This window comes from Gadus macrocephalus, chromosome 2 (genome assembly GCF_031168955.1).
Source record: "Gadus macrocephalus chromosome 2, ASM3116895v1".
Taxonomy (NCBI): domain Eukaryota; kingdom Metazoa; phylum Chordata; class Actinopteri; order Gadiformes; family Gadidae; genus Gadus; species Gadus macrocephalus.
The window spans coordinates 20,036,007-20,056,383 of NC_082383.1; the positions used below are offsets into that span (position 1 = coordinate 20,036,007).

General features: G+C 48.5%; 1 protein-coding gene across 1 annotated transcript; it reads right to left on the reverse strand.

Annotated features, from left to right (window-relative positions):
- Positions 1-6,340, reverse strand: sox10 (SRY-box transcription factor 10). The gene is made up of 4 exons (XM_060044902.1): positions 6,163-6,340; positions 3,224-4,130; positions 1,618-1,871; positions 1-914 (listed from the first exon to the last, which is right to left on the reverse strand). The coding sequence occupies exons 2-4, from the start codon at positions 3,655-3,657 to the stop codon at positions 121-123; spliced, it is 1,482 nt and encodes a 493-aa protein (XP_059900885.1). The 5' UTR covers positions 3,658-4,130; positions 6,163-6,340; the 3' UTR covers positions 1-120.
- Between the last annotated feature and the right edge of the window lie 14,037 nt (positions 6,341-20,377).

Sequence of the window (20,377 nt, forward strand, 5' to 3'; positions counted from 1 at the left end):
ACCCCTCCAGTCTCCCCACCGCACCGTCCCGGGGCCAGCCCACTCCCCCTGCTGCGGACCGTAGTGGGCCCTCGGGGGCCCGGGTCCAGGCCGGTCCGGGCCCTCGCTGTTGAGTCTCTGTCATGGCCGCGACAGGGTGGTGTAGACGGGCTGCTCCCAGTGGGTGGGGCTGTGCGACTGGGGCACGCTCCCCGGGTCGGAGATGGCGGTGAACAGGGGCCTCTGGGAGGGCCCCATGTAGGAGAAGGCAGAGTACAGCCCCGAGGGCTGGCTGGAGTGGGCGTAGTAGGGGCCCGGCGGGGCCTGGTGGTCCGCGTACTCGGCGAACTGCGCCCGCGACGCCAGCGACGGGAAGGCGGAGCCGTAGTGCGGCAGGCTGAGCGAGGTGTAGGTCACGTGGGAGCCCGCCGCCGACGCCACCTCGGAGAAGTGGCCCCCGCCGACGGAGGCCCCCTCGCTCTTGATCTGGGTCTTGGAGGGGTCGGAGGTCAGCGGGGGGGCGTGGTGCGCCGGGGGCTGCTGCTGCTGCTGCTGCTGCTTGGACAGCCAGCCGGCCGCGTGGCCGCTCGCCGCCGCCAGCGCAGAGGAGATGCCGTAGGGGTAGGAGGAGGCCCCGGGCCCCGCGGGGCCGCCGGCCCCCGGGTGCCCGTTGGGGGGCAGGTACTGGTCGAACTCGTTGACGTCGAAGGGCTCCATGTTGGCCATCACCTCGTGGCTCATCTCCCCGATGTCCACGTTGCCGAAGTCGATGTGGGGCTTCCCGGAGCCCGGAGCCCCCGTTGGGCCCTCTGCTCCGGCCCCCAGACCGCCGCCGCGGGAGCCCGACGTCGAGCCGCTCTCCCGCTTGCCCTCCCCGGCCTTCCCAGCATGCAGTTCGGTCTTGGGGGTGGTGGGGGGAGTTGGGGGGCTCTGGCCTGAGAAAGGGGAACACATTCAGGTGGTCGTCAAAATAAGGCTTCACCGGGCGTGGGTCAGTTATCAACACACTTTCATCCACCGAGCCAGACATCCACCATTAAATGATCTATCCGTACAGCTCGGTGTCTATCATACTTCGATCCATCCAGCAAACCCCTTCTAGCCATCATCCTTCCCCTCCATCTCATCTACTTGATCAGTCACCCTTCTGTCAGTCCCTCCTACCCATCCGTCCATCTTCTTTTCCTATTTCCTGGTCTGGTTCTCACACAGCCATGCTGGTCGTCCCAACGCAGCGTGGCTGTGTGTAACCCTAGCCTTCACACATCCTCATCCAACACCCCCACCCCATCACGGATGTCGGGGTTGGGGTGCAGAGAACCGCACCTCGATGGGCGATGAGGGAGAGGGAGGGAGAAAGAGGGAGAGAGGGAGAGAGAGAGAGAGAGATAGAGAGAGAGAGAGAGAGAGAGAGAGAGGGAGAGGGAGAGAGAGAGAGAGAGAGAGAGAGAGATAGAGAGAGAGAGAGGGAGAGGGAGAGAGAGAGAGAGAGAGAGAGGGAGAGGGAGAGAGAGTGTGAGAGCGCGAGAGAGAGCGCGAGTGAGAGAGAGTGTGAGAGCGTGAGTGTGAGAGCGCGCGCGCGAGAGAGAGAGGCGATTCACAGCGATGCTCATGGATCGAGGAGAAGGCGAGGCCCACCTGCGGCGTGGGGGTGGTGCCCGTCGGTCAGCGGGGAGCGGGCCCCGCTGTGAGTGACGTCCAGGTGGAGGCCCTTGTAGTGGGGGCCCTCGCCCTCCGAGTGGCCGTCGGCCTCGCCGCCCGAGCCGGCGCCGGGCTTGCCGTTCTTGCGGCGGCGGGGCTGGTACTTGTACTCCGGGTAGTCCTTCTTGTGCTGCTTGCGGAGCCGCTCCGCCTCCTCGATGAACGGCCGCTTGTCGTTCTCGTTCAGGAGCCTGGGACGGACAGAAGGACAGACGGAGGGAGGCACAGGTCAACGATCGCACTCCATGCCAAGCGGGGGAGGATTGATTTACCGCCATTGCCGGCCATTTTGAAACCGACTTATTCGTGACTTCGTGATTAGTGATGTTTTTCCCCTCAGGCTTTTGAGAACATCTTTGCTTCCGCACTTTTTACACTGAATCAAGTGTGCATGTCTTTAGGTTGCTATATAATTGTACATGAAATGTATGTAATTTAGGCATTTATGGCCATTAGGTCGAATTTGTATGCAAGCTTGTGAAGAATACATCTTGTAAAACCTTCAATTCAGGGGTTAGAGTGAAGTGCTGGAGCTCAGGGTAAGAGTTAGGAGTAGACTAGATTTAGGATTGTGGGACCAAATCAAAGGTTACCCCCTTCCATGAGATCCTAACCAGCTGGTCCATAATGTGATTATGCAAAGGAGCCAAACCTCCCAGTCTGTCCACAGACGAGGGGACCCGGGAGGGCCTGAGAACTGCCTGACCCCTCCCGGATCACGGCTGTGGACCAATTAACCAATCACTGCGCAGCCTGGGGTCGAGTCATATCTAATGAATGCATTCAGAACCATGTCCGACATCTTGCGATTGGCTGACGGGAGAGCGATCACGGCAAGTTATGGACAGAGTTGGAGTTCTATCTCCTTCAGATTCAAAAGAGTGCTGCACCATTAAAAGCTCAGAGAGACATCCCAGATTTCTAATGGATCACTGAATCGTCTCAGCTTGAGGCAAAGATGATAGTTAAAGAAGTGGCTTTATGATGTCCTGGAGTGTCGATAATTTCACGGTCTGCGAGAGCTCGTGAATGGAAGCACATTGTGTCAGTTTCACAGCACTATAATCTGTGTTGTAAAGCAGTGCTCGGGGCAAGGGGGGGGGGGGGTGGTTGTGGTGGAGGGGGGGTCTAAAAAAATCGTTAAGGAGCTGCTGAGGGACATGTGACCTTAGCAAATGTCTCACTTGGACAAACAGCAAGCTCTCTGTGCAACAAATGTGTGTCCTTGGAAGTTGCGCGTATTGACAGGGTTTCAGGCTAATACGCTTGATGGCATTATGTTGTTGACCTGAATAAAGATTAAACACAGGTCATAGTTAGCTAGTTTTATTTTAGGCCTATTGGATGGCTTGAATATTCCCAGCCGGTCAATTACGCTCCGTAGGGAGGGAGGGCGGGAGGAAGTGAAGCAAAGACGAATGAAGGGTTAGTCATTATCAATCAGTACATCATAGTGGCCTATACTTCAATCGACTCATGCATGAAGAGATTGCACCTGGATGGGCCGTCCAGGTGCGCATGAGGCAGGTGCGGCCGGTCTCACCTCCACAGCTTCCCCAGGGTCTTGCTAAGCTCGGCGTTGTGCAGGTGGGGGTACTGGTCGGCCAGCTTCCTCCGGGCCGCCTGCGCCCACACCATGAAGGCGTTCATGGGCCTCTTCACGTGCGGCTTGCCCTTGTTCCCGCTGTTGACGCGGACCGGCATCGGCACCAGCGTCCAGTCGTAGCCGTTCAGCACCTGGCTCACCGCCTCCCGGATGCCGATGGGGAAGCGGTCGTCCTCTTCGTCCGACTTCATGGCCGCCCGGCCCTCGGCGGTGGCGTCGCCCAGACCGCCCAGGAGGGACTGCTGGCCCGGCAGCGGCGAGTCGGCCCGGCCCGTGGGGCCGGAGGAATGACCCGGTGACAGGGAGTGGCTGTCATCCGAGACCCCCGGACTCAAGTCCACGTCGGACAGACTCTGGTCCTCTCCCGACATGGTCAGGGTGCGCCCGCCGGCAGCTGTGTGTGATTGAATCTGTATGCTGGACTCTAGTTCTACTCCTGTGCCTAGCAAAGGTTCGCTCCGAGGGGTTGTCTCTCTGACTCAAAGGGCTGAAATGTTGTGGAAGTCAGGAGCTAACGCTAAGCTATCTTTGCCTCTCTTGGGTGTGTCTCTCACTGCTCCCGAAGCTAGGCTTTATAATATAAAGTGCCAGTCGGTCTCTACTCTCAGTCTTCGCTCTAAAACTCGATTAGGATTCCACATTAAAGTTCTTTCCATCCGTGTTGTTGGTATCATACGCTCGGTGCGTACCTTGGACCCCAGTTTACCAGCCTGCTACGAGCCTCTTGTGCCAGTCGGCCTTTCTGCCTCCACGTCTCTCCTTGTTTCAACCTTCCCTCCTTTCCTTTGTGGTGATTCTGCTCAGGATTTCGGTTTTTTGTTGTCGTTTTTTCCGTCACCAAACCCTGAAAGTAGAAACGGCACATGAGCACTATATGACAATAGCAATGCCAGCACATTAAGAAGGAAAAGTGGCTTTAGCTGAAGTTGGGGCCATATGCTTCAATGTCAGTTTAATGGGTCAATCGCAATCCTGATGGAATCAACGCTGGAAGGGGTTGGCGCGCGACGCCTCTCTGCGCCCCCGACTTATAGGCACACATTAAACGAAGTGGCAACCGTCTGCACACAAACATATATCACAGACTGCTCTTAATGTAGGCCTCCGCCGAGCCAGCTGTCGCTCCGAGGGCCAGGTCTGACTCGCTAACAAGCTACTGTTGGTTTGGCAGTTATTCCAAGCTCCCTGGAGAGGCCGTGTTGAAATAATATCAGCACAGACCTGCGATTTATGCTCTGCCCGTCTTGGATAAATACTGTCTGCCGCTGGAAACATAAACCCTGTGTGTGCGTCTGTGTGCGTGTGTGTGGATTATACACAGTGTGTTTGTTAAGGTAAAGGGGAAGAGTGTTTCAGCCAACAGCACGTTGCGTTGTTTGGCAGTTAGAGTTGCGCCCTGGCGTGAGGTTTATACGAGCGAGCGACATAACTTATCGGTGTCAGAATCACTTGACCACATTGGAATATTGAAAAGGTGTTGGCCCGTTTATCACAAAAGGATATGGTGGGCAGTGTTGATAAGATAGTCTCCGTTCCCAGTCTCCCACGTGACCCTTTCGTTCTACAGGAGGTTTAAAGGTAATATGATCGGAACAGGCGTCATAGCCCGTTGCTTTTTAATTAACATTGAGCGTTGGTGGGCAATGGTAGCGTTTTTCGACCAGCACTTAGCCTGGCCATCTGTCTAATAGCTGCAACCTCCTAATCAGAAGCTAGCCACCTGGAGCCTCAGATCTTCACCTTTCATCAAGGGGCAGATTACCGCAAATTGGTATCGGTATCGGTTCGATATGCATCTATTTGATAGCTAATCCATATGCATATAAATAGCATCCACCTATAATATTAGCATACAACAATGACACTACAACCAAAGTACAGTCTTCGATAGGGCTTCTAACCCTCACAATATTGTATGACATTCAAGTAGGTCATGGCCTATATGTAGCCTTTATATTTTTATTTCGATGTTAATAATAATAATAATAATTATAATTATAATTATAATAATAACGGTGTGTCCGAAACAGATCTAACAAGAAACTGACATTTCTTTTGATTTGCTGTTAGTTTGTTGTCTCGTTCAGAAGTATCCAATAATATATTTTTTCTAGGGGGAAATCAATTAGTGTGAATCTAGCCCGAATGGTCTACGGGAACCAGAACTCCCATCGCTTGGCTTAACAATTACTTGGCCTTAATTCGCCTGATTGTAAAAAAACATTGCAGCATTATTTGATTAATTGCTTTTCTGTATTTTACTTGTGGAACTATGCAGTCTCAATTTAAAATCCAAGGTGCTAGTAGTACACATTTACATGTTAAACTTAAAGTGTTTGTTCACAGGTTTCTTATGTTTTAGTAATTCGTTAAAAAAAACAGGTTATTTGCATTTTTTTATTTTTTTATATCTCGACACGCATTCTTTTCGCCCCATAAGCCAAGTTCAACCCCTGAATCTTAGCCGGTTTATCTTAATCTCATTAACCCGTGACTGATTAATTCATTAGCCACTGAGCAAAAATGAAATCAATAAATGTTCTAAAATAAAAGAAACTCAATTGTAAAGAATTGTACAGTTTAATGATAATAATCAGAACAGGTGCATGGTGCATCAGTGCCAAGAAACACGGTGCGTAAAATTCACCGTTCGGTAGAAACTGAACCATCATGCCTAGAATATGACTTCAGGGGACAACATAAGACACTAATTATCCACAACAATAATAATCAGAAAATAAAAATAAATTAAGAATGAATCCCTGGCACCCCGCAGAGACGCAGAGCGCTGCGGAGCGCCGGGGAGGAAAAGGTGGAGGAGAAGGAGGAGGAGAAGGTGGAGGAGTAGAAGTTGAGATCTTGCGTCTCGCTCTTACTTCAGTGGTGGAGGAGGAGGTCGCCCGCCGAGCGCGAGGGTCCGTGAGTGTCCGGGGTTCCAGCGTCTCTGTCCGCAGCCGCCTCGCTCGCGCGCTCCATCTATGAATGGCCGCTCTGTGTCTCAGGGCCTTAAAGGCTCCGTTGTGTTCGCGCGCAGGAAGAAAAAAAAGGGGAGAGAAAAAGAAAAATGTTCTTAAAGGAACAGCGAGAGAGGAGGGCTGAGAGAGAGAGAGAGCGGCGGGTGGGGGGGGGGGGGGGTATTTACTAGGGTTTCAGTTGGGCGGGACGACCCTCTCTCTCTCTCTCTCTCTCTCTCTCTCTCTCTCTCTCTCTCTCTCTCTCTCTCTCTCTCTCTCTCTCTCTCTCTCTCTCTCTCTCTCTCTCTCTCTCTCTCTCTCTCTCTCTCTCAGTTCAATTCAATTCAAAAAAGCTTTATTGGCATCAGAAGCAACCGTTAACATTGCCAAAGCATCTGAACAATTAGGAGCTCAAAATATAAAACGTTAAATATCAAATATATATGCATATTAAATATTAGAATATTAAACACTCAAAAAGTAAAATATGGAACACTATTAAGAGTCTTTCCATCTCACATCTAATCATCAACTTCGAATCAATCATACTTTCCATGTCAATATAGAAAGTGATTATTTCACCTTTGTCTTAGTCATTACAGACATTATTTAGCTTTTATAGTCCGTGAGCCTGAGAGCCATCGGAACAGCGGATTTGGGGCTGCTGAGTAAAGGCCTATAATGTCGCCAGAGAGTTTAATATTATAGTTTATTACCGTGGGTCTGTTTACTGAGAGCGTTTATTAAGGGCGAGATGCTGAAACCTATAAACTCATCAAACGTGAATGAACGGCCTCCTCTTGGGAAGATCGGGGTGACGTTTGGGGACGCACACCTCACCCAGACCCACTGACACGCAAATAAACAGACGCACACTCAGCCCTTAGCCCTTCACATAAATATAGCGCCCAATAATCCTTATAATCATAACGTGATATTTGACCTATTGGTTTTCATATCATCATATCTATTTTAACTTTTCGGTTGAGAACGAATGAGATCGGTCGTGTCATCACCCTGTAGAGATCAGGGAGGGCCTTCCGGGGTTGGTACCCTTCAGACCGGTGAGATGTGGTACCCGGGGTATGAGGAGACAGAGGGGCCTGACTCCCGGCCGTGGGCGCCTCTGACCTCCAGGCAGCAGAGTCTCCTCAAAGCCCAGGTCCAGCTCTCTGAGGCGAACCTGCGGGTCCGGAGGGTACCATAAACGGAAGGCCCTGAAACCCGGTTAGTTCTTCTCGTGGCGTCACTTCTCAGTCCAACAGGACTACGGAATACACGGAAGGACGGAACGGGGAGACGCGCTGGAGAAGCGTTACGCACCCGTTACGCACCAACCAACGCTTCAGCCCCGGCAAACAATGACCCCTTGTATCGTCACGACCGCGACACACTGCCCTCCCCCCCTTTCCCCCCCCCGCTACACTGCCCAGCCCAATTCTCGATCCAAAACCCCCTCTCGCTCTCTCTCTCTCTCTCTCTCATCTCTCTCTCTCTCTCTCTCTCTCTCTCTCTCTCTCTCTCTCTCCCTCTCTCTCTCCCTCTCTCTCTCTCCTCCCAGTGCGCCATGAATGTGAGAGCTGTGATAAGGGAACCAGAGCCATGAGAGAGGGCCCTCTGTGCGTCTCTGCCTCCTCGGCGTCTTTGCGCCCTTTGTTTTATCTCAGGTGAATTGTGACCATGTGATCAAACAAGCACTGCCCTTCAATTACCCCCTTAAATGGAGAAAAAAAAAGAGAGAGAGAGGAACAAAAACCAGTTGTGTGTGTTAGTGTGTTTATAAAAAGAAAAGACCGTGAAAAAGGGAACGGGGGAGTGCGCTTTACTGCCACTCTTTGTCCGCGTCTTCACATCCGCGTGCATCCAGGGGATTTCTGTGGATCTGCGTGTGGATCTGCGGTCGTGTTTGGTTCGGTCCGATTCTGGTGCGTAATGTGGGACCCGAAACGGGACGCGTCGGTAGCGGTCGCTCTGCGGGGTCCCTTCGCGTCGAAAATTGGAGATTTATAGAATTGGTCAAGCACCCAAAACGGGGGGAGAGGGAGAAAGAGACAGAAAGAGAGAAAATCCGTTTGGCTCTCTGGCGCGGAGGCCCCTGGACCCGTGACGAGGTAGACCCGGGTCAGTGACGAGGTGGACCCGGGTCCGCTGAGGCCCTTGGACCCGTGACGAGGTAGACCCAGACCCGTGACCAGGTAGACCCGCGGGTCCGAGGAGACGAGCTGCAGGTGTTTTGGGGATTGACTTTGTCTGCGTCAGCGGGTGGCGCCTAGGGATGGAGTTCGTTTGGGGGGAATGGGCGTTCGTCTTTAATTATGTGTGACTCAGTTATAATTTCATATAAATGAGATTATTATTAGGATTATCATCATTATTAGTGAGCTAAGGATGGTACATTTGGACGGTTTCAAAGTAGGCTGATAAATACCGAGACTAGCGTTAGCTCAATAATAGCCGTTCTTTAATTCGTTATTTTTTCACCTTTTCTGATTTGAATAACAAAGGTTTAAACAACATGCTCAAGACATTTTGCCCACTTTAAAACCCATAGGCCAATGCAATGAATGGGGAAAGTAACAAAATAACAACATCCAATTATTGTTAGGCCCAATGATTGAATTTCATAATAATAATTATTTCCCTTTAACCTATTTTTCTGCTTTACTACCACTATTTAAGGTTATTATTTAATAATAATATAAGTAATACTATTTAATAATAAAGAATAGTATAACTGGTAGCCTATCTTAAAAATAACTAAAATAGGAACCTTTTTTTATTTTGCCCGCATTAGGTAGCCTATCTAATTAAATCCGCCTTCATTAAATCGTTCAATTTCGTTCATCGATAATTAAGTAATTTGAGGTTTAAAGTCGTTAAAGAGCAGGTTAAAATCTACATATTTTAAAGTCTGACACGATTATTGCATTATATCGATAATAACCACATTATTTTATTATTATTTAGGCCTATTGAAAATACAAAGTAGTAATGTCTAATTGAATCCTTATTCACGCAGGTAGGTGAAAGCCTAGGCCTATGTAGGCCTGCCTTTATTTATGTAAGCCGTCCTGGGGTCTAACTCAACGGCCTTCTATTTAAGCTTTTTATTATAAAAAATTAAAAAATCGGAAGATAGTTGAGTGACTGCTGCGCGTCGGAATTGACGAATTTAACTTTAAAAATCAACAAATTCAATGTGTTGAATTTCATTTGAAAGTTGGTATCATCTAAACTATTTCTTTAAAAGAATCCACCTACGCACTCACTTGTAGTTAAAATTAGCGAAAGGCTAAAATATTGTTTAATGTAAACACACACACGCACACACACACACACACACACACACACACACACACACACACACACACACACACACACACACACACACACACACACACACACACACACACACACACACACACACAAATCTCTCATTCATGCACTAATGAGTGTGCCAATAGAAGTGACAAACACATAATTCCATTCAAAACCAATTAAACTTGTCGACATGTTCTCATTATCACAGCAGATGTCTTTATCCGGATCAAAGCAACTCAACTACTTATATAAATAATAACCCGTCTGTAGCCTAATACCTTAATTATCCAAAACCGTCTTTTACTTATTTTTCCAAATTTTTTAAAAATATAGTGAAATAATACTTTTCTGCCAAGTAATGGAAGATATCGTTTGTTGTCTAAAGTTTGATCAAACGATCACCAGCATTAACTATAAAGGATTTTTACAGTAATATTAGAAGACTGTATCCATTTGTGTTTTATGTTGATGCAGTGAGTTGCTATTTGTATGTCGATCCCTTGTCGTCTCAGTCACATACCATTGCCCAGCCTTACTTCCCAAAAGAGAAAATTCGACAATTTAGAAGAATGTTGAATCAAGAGAAATTAGGTTATGTCTATACGTTTCCATGCACAGTTTTTTGTTCATGCTCTCAGTTCGCAAACATTGCCCAAATATTTAGTTTCATTCAGAAGTTCAATATCTGCTGGTTTGAGGCCTGACTGGCCAGGGGCGGGCTTTGATTCAGGCTAGGGGTATGGCCTTGACCATAGGGGGGTTGACCTTGGTCAAGGGTTTTGAAATGGCTATGGCGTTTGATCTTTAGGAGGTTTGAGCTAGCCTAGGGTTGGATCTTGGCTAGGGGTATGACCTCGGTTGAGCCGATCAGCGATCCCCTCTGATAGGCTAGCTGAGTTCAGGTGAACATTTGTCCCTTTTGATCAAAGTCGACCCTTTGATTTCCCACCATGCAACAGGTGGAACTGTAACCAAGAGATGAACATGAAGGAAAGGGACTATTAATGTCCGTTTTTGAAAAGTAAGTGATAGGAGTCTACCTGGAATCCTATCTCTGTGTTTTTGTAGTCAGAGAGCGGTTGGTTGGTTCTGGAAAAAACAAATTCCTGTGGGGGATTTTGGTGTGCGCACAATAAGAGGGAATCTGATCTGAGACCGGTGGTGGTGGGGGCAGAGAGGAAGGAAGAGCGAGGGATAGAGGGAGATGTCGTGTGGGAGACAAAGAGAGGGAGGAGGGAGGGAGGGAGGGAGGGAGGGAGGGAGGGAAGGAAGGAGGGAAGGAGGCAGAGGGAGGGAAGGAGGCAGAGGGAGGGAGAGGGGAGGGAGGGAGAGGGGAGGGATGGAGTCCAAGAGAAGGAGAAGAGAGGGAAGGAGGGTGGGAGGCAGAGAGAGGGAGGGAGGGAGGGAGGCCGGCCGAGAGAGGGAGGGAGGGAGGCAGAAAGAGGGAGAGAGGGTGGCAAAGAGAGGGAGGGAGGCCGAGAGAGGGAGGGAGGGAGGGAGAAAGAGGGAGGGAGGGAGAGAGGGAGGGAGGGAGGCCAAGAGAGGGAGGGAGGGAGGGAGGGAGGCCGAGGGAGGGAGGGAGAAAGAGGGAGGGAGGGAGAGAGAGGGAGGGAGAGAGAGGGAGGGAGGGAAGGAGGGAGGCAGAAAGAGGGAGGAAGGGAGGGATGAAGGGAGGGAGGCAGAGGGAGGGAGGGAGGGAGGGAGGGAGGGAGGGAGGGAGGGAGGGAGGGAGGGAGGGAGGGTGGGAGGCAGAGAGAGGGAGAAGAGAGGGAGGGAGGGAGGGAGGGAGGGAGGGAGGGAGGGAGGGAGGGAGCGAGAGAGAAGGAGGTACAGTGTGGTGGGTGTATTTATGGGGGGGCATTTTGTCCAGCCCATACCTGACATGCGACCTGGCTGTCAGCAGGGGAACCTTAGCCCGACCACCTGGCCTGGCCGTGGGGGACCTGGTGAACCAGTCCATGTTGCAGATCCAGGACTTAAATCCCAACGGCAAACACTGGGCACTATGGAGTATGAGGCTGGAATGATCCTGCTATATAGGTCCAAGGCAAACAAACCTTTCAGATACTTACCAGAGGGAATGAAAGATATTGACCTCATAGCTTGAGTGAGCATCTCACATGTGGGTCAGCAGCACATTGACTATCATTCAGAGGGATCTCTATCTGGTCAGAATAAAGACTTATATAAAGCCCCTTCAAGCCTCATTGAAGTGGATTGATTTGAAAGATCACAGAATACAGAATCGTATCCACAAAGCCGGCGCATGCATCCTTCCTCTCTCTCTCCTTCTCTCTCTCGATCTCTGTCTGCACCTGTTTGACCTGCGACAGGTGTGTGTGTGATTTGTTCGCACTGAGGTAGACCTCTGACCTGTATAGAGCAATGCCCTGGGGGTAAAACCAAACCAGGGACCAGGGGGACGTTCAGACCAAACTATCTTGAGCTACTGGCTCAAATGGACTAAGGGTAAAAGTAGACACAGACATTCAAAAGGATGAAACAAAACCCATAAGGGTCCTTGATTGCTCATTTATCATTTATCATTTCTGGGGCATGCATTTGTGTGACTTCCCATGGGTATTTCAGTACCGAGTATGAGCAAGTATGACACTCAGGTCTTATTCCCCTCACCCATCACAATGACATTACCAAACTTTTAATCTAATCACATGTTTCCCCATGATGGGGGTAAAAGATGGGTGTGATCCATCACCATTCAACATCTCCACTCCTTTAAAGTCAAACCATCTTCCTTGGCTACTTTCTAATATTAAAGAGTGTTGCTTTATATGCACATTGTTAATTATCACAGTCTGCAACATCAACTCTGATTCGTTGAATAATTTCTCCAAAATCTTGACCAATGGCTTCTTTCGTCGAACCTTTCTGTGGCTTTATTCGCCGAAACAGAGTTGATGTGCGGATCGATTTTTTATTTATTTAACACATGCATGAAGTGGTACGCTCTCACATTACACGTTTGCAGAGCGGTGCGTTTACCACTTTAACGAAGATGTTTCTGCATTCAGAATCACATTCCGGACCCATCCTTGTTAATAAAGCGCCCAGGCAGCTGCGCGACGTTTAAATAGTTCCCCCTCCCCACCTCTCTTCAGTGTCCATCACGTGCGATGAATCCTCTCTTTGTGCTCACTGCACCGCAGTTCCTATCCCCCCAACCACCCCCCGCCCACCCCCTGCCCACCCCCCCGAGTCATGGGGAAGGGGTGCTGATAGTGAGGGTGAATGTGTGGCTGTGTGTGTGTGTGTGTGTGTGTGTGTGTGTGTGTGTGTGTGTGTGTGTGTGTGTGTGTGTGTGTGTGTGTGTGGTGTGTGTGTGTGTGTGTGTGTGTGTGTGTGTGTGTGTGTGTGTGTGTGTGTGTGTGTGTGTGTGTGTGTGTGCACATGTATGCTTGTGTGTGTGTGTGTGTGTGTGTGTGTGTGTGTGTGTGTGTGTGTGTGTGTGTGTGTGTGTGTGTGTGTGTGTGTGTGTGTGTGTGTGTGTGTGTGTGTGTGTTGTATGTGTTGGGAGGAGGATGGTGGGGGGGTCCTGGACAGGATTCCACTGCAGCTGGAAACTAATATATGGGAATTGCTTGTGTGTGTGTGTGTGTGTGTGTGTGTGTGTGTGTGTGTGTGTGTGTGTGTGTGTGTGTGTGTGTGTTTGTTAGAGAGTGAGTCAGTGAGTGAGTGAGCAAGTCAGCGATGGTGTGTGACTCATTAGTATATTCTGCTTTATTGCTTTATTCTATATTCTAGTGCATTCTGACGCTATTTTATATTCTAGTCTTTTCTGACTTTATTCTATATTCTAGTATATTCTGATGCTGTTCTATATTCTGGTATATTCTGCTTTTATTCTATATTCTGGCTTCATTCTATATTCAAGTATATTATGGTTTTATTCTTTATTCTAGTACATTCTGGCTTTATTCTATATTCTAGCATATAGAATTGCACTTTATAGTTACATATATATATATATATATATATATATAGAGAGAGAGAGAGAGAGAGAGAGAGAGAGAGAGAGAGAGAGAGAGAGAGAGAGAGAGAGAGAGAAAGAGAGACACAATAGTGCCGGCATTGGCGAAGGTACTGGTGGTACTGTGAATGTCTGTGTGTGTGTGTTTGTGTGTTTGTGTGTGCGTGTGTGTGTCTGTGTGTGTGTGTGTGTGTGTTTATGCATGTCTATTCCAATGAATGGCCCATTGTGAGTTGTACTCAACTTATTCAGTCACTGCCCACAGAGCAGAGTCTAGTTACTGTGTGTGTGTGTGTGTGTGTGTGCGTGTTTGTGTGTGTGTGTGTGTGTGTGTGGGGGGGGGGGGGGTTCCCAGGTGAGTGAGAGACTTATGATTTCAGGATTGAAAGAATGACTGAGTAAAGAGGGTAGCTGTCCCCGCTAGCATTAGCATTAGCCTCATGATAAGACATAAGCGTGCAGCTCCTTCGAGGCCCCTTGCTTGTTGGTTACAGTGTTTGCCTCTGCAGCCAGGCAGCAAAAAAAAACACTGTCATGTGATTGGACAGGTAGCTTCAATCAGAATACTTGGTTCACTCCAAATCAGAGAATAACACTGAATACAATGAATACTACTGATGAATACTGTTGCTACTACTACCACGACCACTACTATTACTACTAGTACTTATCGGAGTAGCTAGGTCTGGCGGTACGTCCTACTCATGCGTCCCCTAGTTAGAACCCGGTTTCCTGTTTCTCTGGTATGGAGCACGGACCCCAGACTGCATTGGATGCAGAGTAGTGGAGCCTTCATGAAGATTTCCAGGTAGTCACTTTGCTACCCACTTCTCAGCAACCTTAGATGGGGATGCTGATTGGCCAAGAGTTAGCACTGTCTGTATTTACCCCAGATTTAAAGATGGTGGTAACCGTGGCAACCTTCCAAGCTGATGGAACAGCTAACCCTTTGCATTAGTGACCAGATGTGTAATTGGGCGTACCGAAGAGTCTTTATATAAATTTGGTGTCAAGCCCATGGGTATCCCTAGCTTAATAACCTTTCAGTGAACCGATAATACTGGCCACTCCAGGTTCTGTTATCTCCTCTGTTTCTGATTGGCCCAGATGACATTTTAATTTCTGGAAATCCATTGTGCAACCAATCGGATCCGTGTAGCGAAACAGAATTCACAGAGGTCATGTGATCAGGATGGTCTTTGGGCTTTAATCTCCATCCGATTCCTCATCAATGGTGTCTTTCTCCATCGTTATCTTCTTCAATCTCTCTCTCCAACCCTCTCTCACTCACGCACTATAATCTCTCTCTCCATCCCTCTATCTAGATCTCTCTCTACTCTCTCCATCCCTCTCGCCACCATCAGCTATAGCTGTATTGTAAAGCCAGATTGTGTGTGTTTGTGCTGCGTGTATGTGCGTATGCATGTGTGTGCATGCGTACGAGGGTTCAGAGATGCAGATGGAGTAGAAGAAAGGGTGCATTGAATGGTGCCTTGTATGTAAACCCCAGCCCAGCCCCACGACCTCCACACACCAACACCCTCCGATCCCCACCCCCTCCAGCCGGGATCCTCCACCCACCACAGCCCTCCGCCCCCCCACCACCCCAGCACCCTCCAACCACCACATCCTTCAACCACCAGCCTACAGCCACCTCTTTGGCCGGAGAGTCTTTCGTTCAGGTAGCATCCAGTACAATCTCGTTTGATCAGGTTTGTTTGGTTGCCTTCATTGCTGCAGCACACAGGCCAAAAGAAAAACTGAACAGACTTTTCAAAGGAGAAGGAACTTGGCTGTAGCATTTGTTGGAAAAGCCAGATTTCAACTATGTTTCTTTTATCTCTTGTGACATATAATGGCTCTTTTTATGATTGATTTAGTACACTAAATGTGTTACGCTGCGTTTAATGTATGTAGCTCCTTTAAAATACAGAGACTACTTTATGTCTTTTGGTAACCTCATTGATAAATGAGAAAAAAAAAAAAGTTGTCATGTGGGGTGCCCCAAGGATCAATATTTGGGCCGCTTCTGTTTAACTTCTATATGCTGCTGCTCCTTCTTATCGTCCACAGTTTGAACAGAACAATGGGGATTACACTGGATTTCGACCCAGATTTTCAATGTTAGGGGGTTTCAAGTTTCAAGCAGGGTTTTAGTCCTTCTGTTCAAACAAAATGACTTTTTGCTCCTGTAAGTAGTAATGCAATATCTTAAATTACAAGGAGAAAAACCATGGGTTTTGGTCTGATTGTCAACATTTGAATCCAGATATCTGATCCTTATCATCCTTTCTTCCCATTGTGACCTCACGTGCCCTCACATTCTGTCTCGCTACACAGACCCGAAAGAGAATGTGAGGTCAGGTGATCTGGATGGTCTCCAGGCTTGGCTGTTGCCACCGCATTCGCACATTTCAGTCTCAGCCCCCCCTACACTATGTGAGACAAGCCTGATAATATCAAACCGGTTTGAAAAGTATTTGCCCTCCTGACACTGGCCCTGATCACCCCATCTCTCCCACCCTTTAGGAATGAGTCAGCAGACCCATTATCAGGGTTTGTCGCCTAGCGGGTAGCAGCCTCAAGATGCCTCTTGGTTATAATGTAATCTAATTAAAAACAGACAAAATCTTGGTTCTAGCATTTTGGGGTCTTGGCGATCGAAGCATATTGATAGACAGGCTAGCTATTTATCTGAGTTAAGCAGATAGCCACCAGAATGAAGCTGCTAGATATAGTAGAGCTACGATTTATCAGGGCTTAACTGGTAGTTTTTGGAGTATCAACTCGTTTTCTCTCTCACAGTCAACGCAACGGACAAGCAGCCATGCTGATCCTATCCTGGTTCTCAACGCTATCTGACCAGAAGAACTGAATGTTGAATTGAGCTTTTAAGTTCCCCTATCACAGCTAGCGTCCAGAATCAAGATGGCCGCCAGGTGAATGAGGCCCAGGGGATAGCTTGACGTGACTCAGAGTAGGTATTGACTTCATACTACGTGTGTTTGTGTAGACTAGGTGTTGGAGCCGGACGTCCTCTGTTGTAAAACGTTGTTGTGATAGTCGAATGTATCGTGTAGCTGATTTATGACTGGCGCAGGGCATGCGGTTTAGCGCTGTCTTTGGATAGGCAGGATGGGGCGTGTCTCTTGGCACGTAGACAGGTGGACCACAGGTTCTGTCTGATTCTCTGACACCTCAGTAGTGACCTGGCCGCGGGTTAGGACGCGAAGGAGTCGGGACCAGACAGAGTGTACCCGCCAGCTTGTTATAATTACACGTTCTGTATGTTTATGGGTATAGCGTGTAAACGGAATTAATAGCCCTGCCACGGGCGGCCGATAAACCAATCCCATGGTCTCACGCAGAAACTTGGGTTGTTGGTGATGGAGGACACAGTTAAAGAGAGATGGAGGGAGAGAGGGAGGGAACGAGAGCTGATGGACTACGAGACCGTGGGAGGGATTGAAGATAAGACATGGGGGAAAGGTTTGGGAGACATGGGGAGAAAGAGAAAGAGAAGAGGGAGAACGATAGATAGGATGGAGATTGGAGAATGGGAGATAGAGTGATAAGCAGAGAGAGAGAGAGAGAGAGAGAGAGAGAGAGAGAGAGAGAGAGAGAGAGAGAGAGAGAGAATGGACAGCGAATGCGAGATAGCATGATAGAGAGAAATTTTAAGAGAGAGAGAGAGAGAGAGAGAGAGAGTGATAGGAAGGATTGACAGATAGTGGGATAGGGAGAATGAAAATAGATAATATGAAGCTATAACGGGAGATGGCCCTGCCTGGAAGGAGAGACGAGGAGTGGAGGAAGAGGAGGAGGAGAAGGGTCACTCTCCAATCATGAGTTCTTCTTGGAACATTGAATTAAGCAGCGTGAGCAGAGGGGGCCTTGGGGCGCGCAGGGCGGCCACAAAGATGCCTGAATGAAAGGGTTTGTTGTGCTGGCCGGGAGAGGGAGATGAAAGGACAGAGGGGGAGACGGAGAGCTGGGGGGGGGGGCTTTGGTCTCCCCCTTCCGACACCCCACGGCCCTCCCCTGATCCCACCCACCCTCCGTCAGCTCAGTCCCAGCGTGGACTCCCTGTAGGCACCCTATCTCCACCCTCGGCGAGCACCCACCCAGCATTTAGGCCCTCTGTTCACACTACAGCCTACACCCTACACCCTGCACCCTGCAGCCACCCGACGCTACCCCACCCACACCCTGCACCGACCCCCTCCCTACCCCACCCCTGCACCCTGCACCGACCCCCTCCCTACCCCACCCACACCCTGCACCGACCCCCTCCCTACCCCACCCCTGCACCCTGCACCGACCCCCTCCCTACCCCACCCACACCCTGCACCGACCCCCTCCCTACCCCACCCCTGCACCCTTCACCGACCCCCTCCCTACCCCACCCCTGCACCCTGCACCGACCCCCTCCCTACCCCACCCCTGCACCCTGCACCGACCCCCTCCCTACCCCACCCACACCCTGCACCCATCCATAACGTGCACCCTCACCCTGCCTCCACTTAAATCTCTCCAAATCACACTAAACTTTCAGTTTACTAACATATGTAGCAGCTTACTTGCAAATCTGCTACACAATGTTGGTTCATGTAGGAACACATTCACACACACACACACACACACACACACGCACACACCCAAACACACCGCTAATTCATGTGCGGTAAAAAATGAGTCACACACACAGAAAAGTATTTCAACAGATAGACGTGACAGCCAATGAGGATGATGAACAATGAGAGGACAAATAACGGCCGCCATTACAGCCAGGTCTAGGCTAGGGGAAGACATCACATCCGATCACTGGTAAACCAGGTTAACGCCTACAGCTAAAACTGCAGCTATAAAAGCTAACGCTTAGCAAGAGAAGCTAGCAAACAGAAGAGATCAGGCAGGCTAGCAGTTGCCATGGTTCCCGCCCCAGTTCCCCCTCTTTACTCTTCCACCTCATCTTCTGTTTCTTTGGCCAAAATATTCCGGGAATCTGTTATCCGATCGGGATAATCCCGGAACAGGGTTCTGCGGACCGGGAGATGAGAGGAGGATCAGCGGAGGTCTAATATGCGTGAGAAGGTTTGCAACAAAGAAAAGGTCAAGTTTACATCGATGTTACGTCGCTGAAGATGTCACTGTCCAAGTATAAATATGTTTATTATTCATTTAAATTTAAATTGAGTTATAACTTTAAAGGCACCCAGTGCAACTTTCGAGGCTTAAAAATAAACATTCAATTTCTAGTCTTTTTTACACGTAGTAAGTTTCAATAACTCCATACCATTACATACCGACATTCAAGCAGCAAAGATGAGACGTCGTTGTGTGGTGAGAACTGATAGAAAATCGATAACAACAACAATGCCGCCATTTTCTTTATTTTTTGTAACCTACAATAAATAAAGCAGGCTTCCAGTCAATGGAAAAATGGCTTCTCCCCACCGGCGATTGTTGTTGTTTACGATTTTCTATCAGTTCTCACCACACAACGACGTCTCATCTTTGCTCCTTGAATGTCGATATGTAATGGTATGGAGTTATTGAAACTTACTACGCGTAAAAAAGACTAGAAATTGAATGTTTATTTTTCATTGAATGTTTACATAAAGTTGCACTGGGTGCCTTTAAGTTGTACGGTAAAATGGCTTTCATTTCATACGCATTCAACATTCACAATCATGCGTACGCACGCACACACACACACACACACACAAACACATACACAAACACACAAAAGCACACGCACACACACACACACACACACACACACACACACACATACACAAACACACAAAAGCACACACATACGCACACAGACACACACAAACACACACACAGTAATTAGCATGCTTAGAGACAGTTAAATGTTCTCACAAAGCTGTTACTGTTACTCTCCCATCGCCCACAAAGAAAGTAGACAATAATAAACTGAATAGGACTCCACCACATAACTCCCACCACTGCTATTCATCAATTCACATTTTCACTCAATCACAAATTCAGCATTCGCCTGTTCATGAATAAAGGTCAGGCTACCATTAGGCCTACATACCAATACACTGTCATCATACCCATCTGTTTACCTGTTGACTAGAGCATTGGTTCTCAAATGGAGGTACTTTTACCCCTAGTGGATCTTTTGGATTCTGCAGGGGGTACTCAGAAAATTGTACAATCATTTATATTGTTTTTTGCCCTGAGCAAGTTTCAATCAGAATGCTAGACAAAAGAAAATGGAGAAAATGGAAAAGTGGTTTAAAACTAAATCTGAAAAAAGTAGAAAGGAGAATCTGTGAAATAGAAAGCGCATCCAGAGACTCTAAAATGTCGTCAGTTTTGCGAGGAATATATTGTAATGGGATTCACCTCTACATGCTCTGACCCTCCCTTGGCATTGTGCTTCTTTTGTGAGGAGAAATTAGCCTACAGTTGCAAGAAGCACAGGCCCATGTTTCCCACTAAATTGTAAGTATTTGCACCCTTTTAATGTTCATGTTTACACTGCCAAATATAACGCACACACATCTTCATGTTCATTTAATTATTTTTTTCTCCCAAAAATATCTACAGTAGTAGAACAAATTGGAGAACCACTAGACTAGAGGATAGGCTCGAGTCTTGGACCTACAAGGCGCACCCTCCTCCCCTCCTCTCCCCTCCTCCTCTCCCCTCTCCCCTCCTGCCATCTTACACCAGCCGGTAGGCAACAGCAACCCCTGTTGGAGGTTTTAAACTTAACAAGACTAGTTTGTGAAGGTGGCGAAGTCACGCCCCTTTCGGTAGAGCCCATCGGACCTATGAGATTAAAAAATA

What these genes read in the sequence shown, in the direction of transcription:
- sox10 (XM_060044902.1), bottom strand. Translation starts at nt 3,657, where the DNA reads ATGTCGGGAGAGGACCAGAGTCTGTCCGACGTGGACTTGAGTCCGGGG. An exon ending in ACCCTGGGGAAGCTGTGGAG is followed by an intron (nt 1,872 to 3,223) that starts GTGAGACCGGCC and finishes TGTCCGTCCCAG; the next exon opens with GCTCCTGAACGAGAACGACA. An exon ending in GCACCACCCCCACGCCGCAG is followed by an intron (nt 915 to 1,617) that starts GTGGGCCTCGCC and finishes CCCCTTTCTCAG; the next exon opens with GCCAGAGCCCCCCAACTCCC.